This window comes from Denticeps clupeoides, chromosome 7 (assembly GCF_900700375.1).
Source record: "Denticeps clupeoides chromosome 7, fDenClu1.1, whole genome shotgun sequence".
Lineage (NCBI taxonomy): Eukaryota > Metazoa > Chordata > Actinopteri > Clupeiformes > Denticipitidae > Denticeps > Denticeps clupeoides.
This window is the reverse complement of record NC_041713.1, coordinates 11,109,725-11,120,102: the sequence shown is the minus strand read 5'-3', so window position 1 is coordinate 11,120,102 and position 10,378 is coordinate 11,109,725. Positions and strand designations below refer to the sequence as shown.

The window sequence follows — 10,378 nt, the reverse complement described above, 5'->3', positions numbered from 1 at the left end:
CTCACCAAGGGTGATGATTAAAAGCAGAGGACACATTTGGTTGTGTCACCGTGTGCTGTGCTGCATTGTTTCACAATGACACACACTTCACTTCACTTCATCTGTTATATGACAATAAAATAAAAAAACAACACTAGAAACAATATTTATGCATGTGTGTATGTTTAAGTGACTTGTTGTTATGAGATTATTCACAAAACACCCCCACCCCTCTTCATGGCTGCCCACTGCTCACCAAGGTGATGGGTTCAATGCAGATGACTAGGGGCAGTGATGGAATAGCGGGTACAGAAGCTGACCTGTAATCAGGAGGTTGTGGGTTCGAATCCCGAACCACTGAGGTGCCACTGAGCAAAGCACCGTCCCCACACACTGCTCCCTGAGCACCTGTCATGGCTGCTCACTAAGGTGAATAGTTAAATAAAAACACATTTCATTGTGTGCGTTGTATCACAATAAAAATAATTTCACTTCACCAATATTTACATTTACATACATTATACATTTGTGCGGTATATATATATACACACACACTGTACATTTTTCTATATGAATAATCAGGCACAGGCAGGTGTCACCTTAGAACTTGTACATATACCATCCTTGTGCATAACACATATTTTACAAAATAATTTTGTTTTATATATTTTTTTATTATATTTTTTCTCTGCCAAGGCAAATATTGTTGCACCTTAAATACTGTTATTTCTAAACCAATTTGCAATTGCCAGGTCATTTAGTTGTGTGCACCGTATGCTGTGCTGTGTATCACAACGACAATCACTTTCACTTCAATTCACTTATGTTAAAAAAAAAGCACTGTTTGCTTACATTAGCACAGAGCATATGCTGTCCTGTCATGTAACATTGTAGTAGTTCACACTTGTGTGGTCGTGTAATGTTTTGTGTTCCACCATTTGTGCGATGCAGATGGCGGAATTGACAATTCAATTCTGAGATTTGTGGGAATTAGAAAAAAAGTGAATAAACGCGTGCGCTTCCATCAACCGCCACTGCGCGGCGCTCAAACGCAACTTCGACCGCGTCCTCCCCGCATCCCCGCGTCGCCAGGACAACCGCCGAGCCCGGCAGGAATGCTGTGGGGTGTCCTGCCTCATCAGCAAGACACAGGCGGCATCTGAGCGAGGAGACAAAGCTCAACTTGGGACGCGGAGCGCCGAGCCCAGAGTCCCGCAAATTGTCCTTCGGGAGGCGAGAACGTCACTCCCGCCGTAATCCCATTAACGGCGCCTGTCAGGAAGTTCCCCGCTTTTCCCGTCCGCCGTTACGCGTCCAATGAGGGACCGAGGGCGAGTCGAGTCGTGACTCGGGAAGACGCGCGGACCTGGCCGCCGAGGTCCAGCGATGCTTTCTGCCCGGCCGGGGACTCGACATGGGACTCTGAAGAGGAGCTCAGGCCGCCTTCTCGCCGAGGAACATGTCCACCACCGCCGCGCCCACCGACACCCCAGCCTCGGCCGACTTCCAGACGGACCAGCTCACTGCCATCGTTGCGTCGTGTAAGTGATTTATTGTTCGTTTCCACCGAAACTAAGTGGGTCCGACGCACCTCCGCTTTTAACCAGGTGATGCGATTACGCGCGGTGACCGCGTCTTTTATCCAATTCATCGAAAGCGTGCAACTTTATTGATTTGCAATTTTTTTTAAAATCACGATTCTAACTTTCTGTCTCCTAGCCTTCGAATCTTTCTGACAAGAGAGATTTACAAAGATTATGTACTTGCACACACACTTTTAAAATCTGCTTTTTAATTTTTTTATATTTATATATATATATAAAGTAAAAACAAGTGAAGTAACAGAAGACGTTTCTTTTGTCTCCATCATTTGCCTCAGTCTCCTGTCTGGTGTTCCTGGTGGTGATTGTGGCTCTCTTGTCCCTGCTCTATCGGAAAGATCCGGTATGTTGTGAACTCAGGACCTACGAAGGATCACATGGGGACCTGGTAAGACTCCACCACACATGTAGTTTCCCGTAGAAATCAGAAAGAGGCTCTGAAAACGGGAGCGGGGCTGAGAACCAAGCCAGCCACAATAAATTTGTATAACAGTTGTATTTCAAGTTTTTTGTGCAACGCGCCTGCCCTCCCCCCAGACCTTCACTGGTGGTTAATATTTAATACTGTTGTCAGTATTTTTTAGGCCAGGTTTGCTATTTAAATCCACTTGACAATTCATCACCACATCCAAAAGATCACGTAGCCCGCTCAGCAAAGCACAGATGCGGAGATTTCTTCATTTTAACGCCTTTGGGTGCGAACAGTTATTCGCTGTTTGCACCTTTGACCTCCACTTCCTTGTAGTTCAGACATAGCACAGTGTATGAGCTCTATTATGTTACTATGCTGAGAGCGACTTGGCTCATGGGACACGTTTGCCAGCGGCTTGTAAACGACAGTACTGGTCATTCTCTCCATGAAAGACCTTTTCTGCATCTGTGTATTAAATAATAAAAAAAAAAATCATGAGAAGTCCTATGAAGCCATATTCCACAACCCTGCCATGGTGTGGCGGACAAGCTCAGATGGTCCTTCTTGGAGAAAAGTGGGAATTCATACATTTCTGCTGGTTCAACAACCACCTGGGAAGACAGGTAACCCGATGGTGGTGTCACATGGGTGCCATCTAAAAAACCTACTCTTCGTGTCTAGCGGCACATACCTGTGACTGGATGGCGTCACCTCATCTTTTAACCCTAGGGAGCCGGCGGAGGCACAGGACGTGGCGCGCAGGAGGTGTGTTTCCTGTTCTCGTCGTTTCCTCTTCCTCCCTGCAGCCCCCGCTTTATCTGCAGAGGGCAGGGCCGTGGCCCTCTTCTCTGTTCTGTCTGGAAAAGGAGGAAACGCAAACCCCCTCTCACTGCTAGCGTTGCCTTGGCTCACATTGTTGGAAATTTTACCGATGGCAAGACGGACACCTTTCTGACAGCTGGGCATTTGTCACAGAACCACGGGAGAGTGCTAAATCTGTCAACCCGGGATGACAAATGTTAATAATTGCTGTCATATGTTAATGTTTAAAAAAACGGATTTTCCCTGGTTAAGAATTGCGTAGAAACAGTACGCAGTATGTTCCAAAGTACGGAAGATTGTTTCTTGATGCAAAATGTACAGAAGTGTGTATGGCATTTATGTCCCTATCCCACTTACTACCATTGTGTCCCTGAGCAGGACACAGAACTCGGTGAGTGTCTCCAGGGGGGGGACTGTCCCTGTAACTACTGATTGTAAGTGGCTCCGGATAAGGGCGTCTGATAAATGCAGTAAATGTAAATCCAGAAGATTATTCCATGTCAGGCCGGTCCTGAATTCGGCATGTTGTGTTGTTTAGTAATGACATTTTTTGTTGTCGTCGGAATGACTGGCCATTCTTCGGCATGAGGTGACCAGCTGAAAAGCAAGAGAGGGTGCAGAGAGCACAAAACCAGCCTTTTCAGTCTTTGTAATCAGTGCTGGGTTCCTTTCCTTTGATTTGGTTTGGATGGACGCATACCTTCGGCTCTTTCTTCAATCCTTTCCCTGTGAATGGAGGTTAAGAAGGTTTGTGTGAATGTGAGGATGTGTGTGTGTGTGTGTGTGTGAGTGTGAGTGTGGTAAATAAAGACCCTTCAATCAGGTCGCGGGATGGGCGCAGGGGTCCTCCCCCGACTCCAGTCCCGATTTAACACGCCTGCACTTTTTTTTTTTAAACACCGGTTGAATCAGGGCCAGAAACAATAGCGCTCTCTCCCTCTTTTTTTTTCGGCCCTCGCTCACTTGCTCCTTTTCTTTTATTTCTTTACGCGTAGCTCTCTTAAAAGTGAAAACCACCAAAGGAAGGTGACCTTTGACCCTTGTTTCTACTCTGGCTTCAGACTGCAGCCTGGAAGCAGGAGGGGAGGTGCTAAAGGTCAGAGTTCGCTGGAGTGAATGATATCACCGTTTAGGCTGGGTCCATTTGGAGGTTTTGAGGCTGAAAGCACAGGACTCAGCTCCATCATGTAAACCGGGTCCTGGACCCGGTTATTTATTGGTCTTTTTTTCATGTTTGCTCTTAATGACTCCCAAAGGCGTATCTAATGATAAGTGTCAAACCACGTAAGTAACACTGATAACATTTTATACAATAATGCCGTTAAATAAAGCTTCCAGAATTTTTTTTTTTACTCTTGAAATTGGTGGAGAATATATTTTTGCTTATATTATATAAGAATGCCTTTTACTCATACTGTGGCTACCTGTCGGGAAATATTATATGGGAAATTGGCCATATCCATTTCGCATCTACAAGTACTTGTGAGTTAAATCTGGCATGCTGAAGCAGGAAGAGTTTGAGGCCCAGCCTCCACGTGAAGCTCCGCTCCGTGTCCTGCTCCTTGACAATCCGCTTAGGCTGGGGTTCAGCTGGGCATAAGCAAAGAAAGAAAGGACGAAGTTTTAGTTTTCAACTAGTACGATGTAGACACTGCGCAAAACGATCAAATGAATGCGTCTGGCTGGCCGACCCTCCTTTGCTGAATGCGTAGAACATCAGGCGACAAATGAGCGCCTTGTCACCCTGTCTGGATGACTTACGAGGCCGTAAAGTGTAACGGAGCGTGCTCGTTAGTAGTGGTACCTGCTGCACTTACAAGGGGACGTTAAAAAAAAAAAAAAGGCTGTCTGTGTGGTTTGTTGCCCCGGCACCATGATGATGACACAGTGAGGCTCTGCATTGTCCTGACGCACAAAGACGACCATTGACGTGCAGGGCAATCACCTAGTTTTCCGGTTGGCTCTGAAGAATACGGGAGCCCTCATACAGTGTCGGACAGACTAATCTTGTTTGGGGAAGGGGCAGGGCAAGGCGGTTGGTGGTCCTCTCATTGGCCAGATAATTAATGTATTTTCTGAAAGCAACACAGACCACACAGTAGAGACCGGGAAAAGGGGGCAAACATCTTCGTGTATGGAGGAATGGAAGCTTAAAAAATATAGTTCAAAGAAAGGACACGATACAGTGCCAAAGGTGCAATTAGGCAGATCTTCTTTTGTTAATGACCATATTATTTTACAAAAATATAACTAAAAGTGTATTTATTTAGTTCAATGACCATATAAGGAAATGCTTTCATTTATAATTGATGCATATAAATGATTTTGTATGGATGGACGGATGATGCATGTGTGACATAAATATGACTAAATAAATAAGATAATAAATTAAATGTCAGTATATCTTTTATTACATGCAGTGACAGATGAGAGACAGTATGCCTCAAAACAGGAGACCCCCACAAGACATTTTAGATTACAAAGAAAAAAGAACTTTATTATAACTAACCAACCCCTGATAGGGTGTCATTAATCACTTTCTACCTTAGTTTATTTTACCTTAGGCTAATTTCGATTAATGTACTCAGTCTTTCTCTCCTCTCTCCAGGAAGCTCCTCCACAGTACTACAGCAGCAGGCAGACCCTGGTGGGCTCACCATGTACGGAGCAGAATCAGGACCTCAGCCACGACACTCCCAACGCTCAGAGGCTCAACCCTCAGGTACGATTCTTATTTTAAACTGTTGGAAAACAAGGTGGTAACGTAGTTACAAACAGCTTGATGCTGCTGAGGGAAGACATCAAAGGGGGCAGTGGTGGCCTAGCAAGTAAGGAAGCGGCCCCGTAATCAGAAAGTTGCCGGTTTGAATCCCGATCCGCCAGGGTGCCACTGAGGTGCCACTGAGCAAAGCACCGTCCCCACACACTGCTCCCCGGGCGCCTGTCATGGCTGCCCACTGCTCACCCAGGGTGATGGGTTAAATGCAGAGGACACATTTTGTTGTATGCACTGTGTTGTGTTTCACAATGAAAATGTCCTATTAGAGCTCTGTAGGTACCAGGAAGGGTTGCCTACAGGCTGATCTGTTGGGTAAACTGAGCTCAGCTGTGCGAGAATGAAACGCTTCCCACAGCCTGTCCCCATAAAGGTGCCAGCATGACTCAGGAGACACTGTGACACTGTGGCACATATCTGGGGAGCGCTTGTAGATACTGGATTAGGTCTCATGTCCAGACATTGATCAGTTGGTTGTATATTTTTTTTGTAGTATTTTTGTCAGTCTTTGTCTGGTGTCTGCACATAGGGTGTTGCACCCTGATATGATTAAGCATTCAGGAACAAATTCAGGTTCATTTGTTCCTGTTTGGAACCAAAGCTCATATTACAGGAAGTACCAAATATTTTGGTGAAGAGGTTCTGGCTAGACACCCACACTTTATCTGTTCTTCTCTCTCTTTGTCTGCTCTCGCTTCGTGCCTATCTGCTCCAGTCGGGTCAGCTGTTCCTGATCGGCCTGCCGGCCAGCTACAGGCTTCCCTCGCTGGACGCGGCTTTCCCCCGGCTGCCGTCCTACGAGAGCGTCCGCAAGAAAGACCGCCAGCGGCAGATTCACATGATGATCGCCGACCGTTTTGGACTCAATGGACCAATCATTCCAGAGGTGACTGAAGTTCCACTGTAAATGGGAAGGCAATGTGCATGGCCTCAGTTTTACCCGGACATGGACGATGGAATTAGTAATAGGGGTGTCACAAATAGTAATAATTGTTGTGGTTCGTTGAGAGTTGGGTGTGATGCCCGAATGCCGTGATCTAGCGTGAGCAAGGCCTTATGCATCCATGCTCAGGTGAGGGAAACTAAAGAATAAATCTGAAATAAGATATTCAATTTCAAACAAAGAAAAAAAAAAAAAACGAAACAAAAGGGAACGTGATATCAGAGGTTTGGACAACGTCTTTTACACAAGCTGTGGTTTCACTTCTTAGAAAATTATCAGCTCTAAAAGATCTTGCTTTGCAAATGTTGTACTCAGGATCAATATGAAATTTCAAAACAGCAGCCTATTGTTTATTCTTATATGATACCTCAAAGGAAGTCAGGTTGAATCATGGGTTTTGCAAAATTAAAACCAAAAAGAAGCAAAAAAAACCAAAAACACTCTCTAATCAAATAAAAACAGGCATTTGCACTTAAAACTAGATTTAAAACAGAAAATAAAAAGCCTTTCTGGTGAACTATTTAGATGAGGGTATAGACGAAATCTCCCAACGGGTCCCTCTGTGTCCAAGCATTTTTATGGCCTTTGTATCGGCTTTTCTTATTCGTGTAATGTAGACAGCAGATGACGCACATCACAGTGATTTTCATTAATCTCTGGGGAGCAGGGGTTTCTATAACATTTACATAAAGCAATCTACAGTCCCGTTTTACAGTGTAATCTGATACAGAAGTGATAATGAAGGACTCGCTGTGTTTCTGCCGGTAACGTGAGCCGGTTCGGGCTCCGCTTTGGCCCGTCAGCTGCTGCGGTGTGAGCGCCGCTGCTCGTTTGATGACTCCCCGGTGATGACTTTTCGCTGGGGGTCTCTTGACGGCCCTCGCAACGCATGAGCAGGCGGGTTAATGAGAAAGAAGGCCGCATCAAACGTTATTAAGGGCCCGTCTTCCCCCAAAAGGTAAACAGGGAGCCAGAATGCGGCGCATTGTCCTCCTTTCACATCCCTCCCTCCTACACCAAAACCACACTGTAGATGGGTTACACCCCCACCCCAGTTAATACCCAAGTCCATTAGGTTTTCTGATACTTTGCTCTTTTACCTTAATTGTAATTGAAGAGAGGAACCTGAAAGGGAAAAGATACGTAAGTACAGAGAGTACCGACACTGGCTGACCTTCAGATCACTAGCAAACAGCCATTTGTTTGGACAGATATTGGTGTTAATAAGAAGTACAGGATGGTGTGTGGTTTATTGGGTCAGGCAGTCTGTCAAAAACTCCCTATTATGTGGTTGTGAGTGTTGGCAAACCATTTCCTTTCTAGGATTTTTGGTGCAATCTAGGTCAGCCCCCCAAAGGCATATGGGTGAGCGTGAGGACTAGGTGACAAACGGAATCAAAAATGTGATTTTTTTGGTGAATGATTGTGTCACAGCAGTAATATCTCAGTGTTTGTAAATTGTCATTAGGCTAATCAGGGGTGCGGGGGTTGCCCCAGCTGCTGCCCGTAGGCCATTTGTGTTATTAATAGATAAGAGGCACACGGGGGAGAGAGCGGAGGGGCCAGCTGCAGCGATGAGGGAGATATGGAGCCTGGGCTCAGCTCTCTGGGGCATGGCCTCATCTGTTACGAGCATACACACACACACACACACTCACCAATCACTCCATTCACTGTTCATGGCACCGTCCCACTGAAGCCTTCATCACTGAAAACTAATAAGAGATTCAAGAGAGATTTGTTGTCAGTACAACAGTATACACAGTACACAGGGGCAAGTGGGGGGGTCACAATACAAAAATGTATAAACACATTATAATTTTTCTTCGTCTAGCACCTTACAATCTCTGAGCATGCTCTTCACTGACAAGTTGAGCCTTATCAGGGCTCTTAGTTTGTAAACTCAATATTCTATAGAAATCGAACGAGAATTGCTGGTGTCTTCCTCTTGTAAGTCGCTTTGGATAAAAGCGTCTGCTAAATAAAGTAAAGTAAAGTAAAGTAAACAAATTGCAGCATATTTATGAATTAATCACTGCGGTTTTGACAGCCCTATTCCAATGTACATTAAGCAATGGTTAACAATAACTAATTTTTATTCCTATACTATAATTCCTATAATGAAACTGCTTTCAGGACAAAAATGTCCTACAACGACAGAGACATTCATCATGAAGAGCGCTGACATTAATCCTGTTTCTAATCTCTGCTCCTCCGCAGCCACCGCCCTCGTACGAGGAGAGCATCCGTCAGTCGATCGAGGTCCCCTGTGATATATTGAGGTCTGCGGGCAGCCCGGCCCCTCCCACGGTCACGGAGGATGCTGCTGAGACCATGGAACCTGCACACTTGTCCGGGAGCGTTCACGGCGTCAGCGTTGACCAGTTGTGACCGGGCCATTAAAACCGGCAAATCAACGAACACAGAGGCTCACACTGCTCTTTTAAACTTTACTCCTGCGTTAGCGGAACCACGGAGTGGACTACACGGTGACATGACATACGTGGATACCTGCAGTGGCACCTGTATTCTGTTACCAGCAAGAACTCTTTTCTTTTTGTCCATGTACTTTCAAGACAAGAAAAAAAAACCCCACAAGGCAGCAGCCAGTGCTGCTGAGATTTACTGAGATTGATGGGGAGCTGTTATCAGTACAAACAACACAGTAGTGTTATGGCTGGATTCCGGAGGTACCGCAGCTCACATGTATGTGTATGTAAATGCTTTTTTAAATACTTTTCAACGTTCTATTTTGGCTACCTGTTCTGATTAACCATGAATGAATGGAGAGCAGAAAAAGCCAAAGAGGCTCAAGCCCACAGCTGAAGGTGCAATGGCGGCTTTTTATGGGCTTGCTTGTGAAATTACACTGCAGTTTCTCTGTGATGACAGGCTCATCTCACCGAAAACAATATGAACAAATGTTCCTTTAAATAACTGACCGGTACATACATTATCTATGTGGATTTGAAAGATTTCCTTATTTTGATAATACTGTCTATTTTTACTTTCTTGGGGAACTATTTTGTATGCTTCATGCGGGTTTGTGTGGCTTGCACTGTACCGTCCTTTTTCACTAAACTAATGGTATTAGATGTTTATGTGATCAGCAGACATCAATAAGTTGATTAAAGATGATTAAACACCACCCTTATCTTTCTGCTGCTCTGAAATATTATGCTTAGTGTTATACAGTGACAGTAAAGGCATTTTTCATGTAATCTTCATGAAAATGATAATGTTTTTTTGTCTTGTTACAATCATTTGTAGTTCATCAGTGCTGTGGTGTACATTACATTTATATTTTATGGCATTTATCAGATGCACAGTAGTTACAGGGACAGTCCCCCTGGAGCAATTTAGGGTAAAGCTCAAATATTAATCCTTTACAGGAGGAGTGAGTTTCAAGCTCTGTACTTCTGTACCTCACGCAAACAAAAACCAGCTCAAACACAAAACAACAGTGAAAGCAGATCAGGGAAAGGCTTTGAAAAGCATGGGAGGAGTGTAATGGAATGACAGAGACAGTGGATACCCTCATGGAGCTCTGTTGTAGGTAAATTAAGAATCTACAGCAAAAAGCTGGAAAAAACTGAGAAAGGCTCTCATGCTAGAGGTTACGGAAGGTGTAAAAGTAGCCTAGTGGGTGGTAGTAGGCTAGTGAAGACCCAGGTTCAAATCCCACTTAGTACCATTGTGTCCCTGACACTTAACCCTAAATGAAGAGAGCAAGATGAGGTAAACTTAAGAATTAAAATCTGCCCATGTCATCATGAGCTGACATTAAAGAGCTTCAAGGTTTTTCTTTTAACTAACAAATGGAAAGTTTATTTCTCAGTGTCCGA

General features: G+C 44.6%; 1 protein-coding gene across 1 annotated transcript; it reads left to right on the top strand.

The window, feature by feature from the left end:
* Positions 1-959: 959 nt before the first annotated feature.
* On the top strand, positions 960-9,695 carry LOC114794610 (uncharacterized). The gene is made up of 5 exons (XM_028987263.1): positions 960-1,520; positions 1,859-1,968; positions 5,423-5,536; positions 6,306-6,476; positions 8,754-9,695. The coding sequence occupies exons 1-5, from the start codon at positions 1,439-1,441 to the stop codon at positions 8,922-8,924; spliced, it is 648 nt and encodes a 215-aa protein (XP_028843096.1). The 5' UTR covers positions 960-1,438; the 3' UTR covers positions 8,925-9,695.
* The last annotated feature ends 683 nt before the right edge of the window (positions 9,696-10,378 follow it).

Excerpts from the sequence above, each read along its gene's own strand:
- LOC114794610 (XM_028987263.1), top strand. The coding sequence starts at position 1,439 with ATGTCCACCACCGCCGCGCCCACCGACACCCCAGCCTCGGCCGACTTC. Across the intron at positions 1,521-1,858 it reads CACTGCCATCGTTGCGTCGT|TCTCCTGTCTGGTGTTCCTG; the intron begins GTAAGTGATTTA and ends CATTTGCCTCAG. Across the intron at positions 6,477-8,753 it reads ATGGACCAATCATTCCAGAG|CCACCGCCCTCGTACGAGGA; the intron begins GTGACTGAAGTT and ends GCTCCTCCGCAG.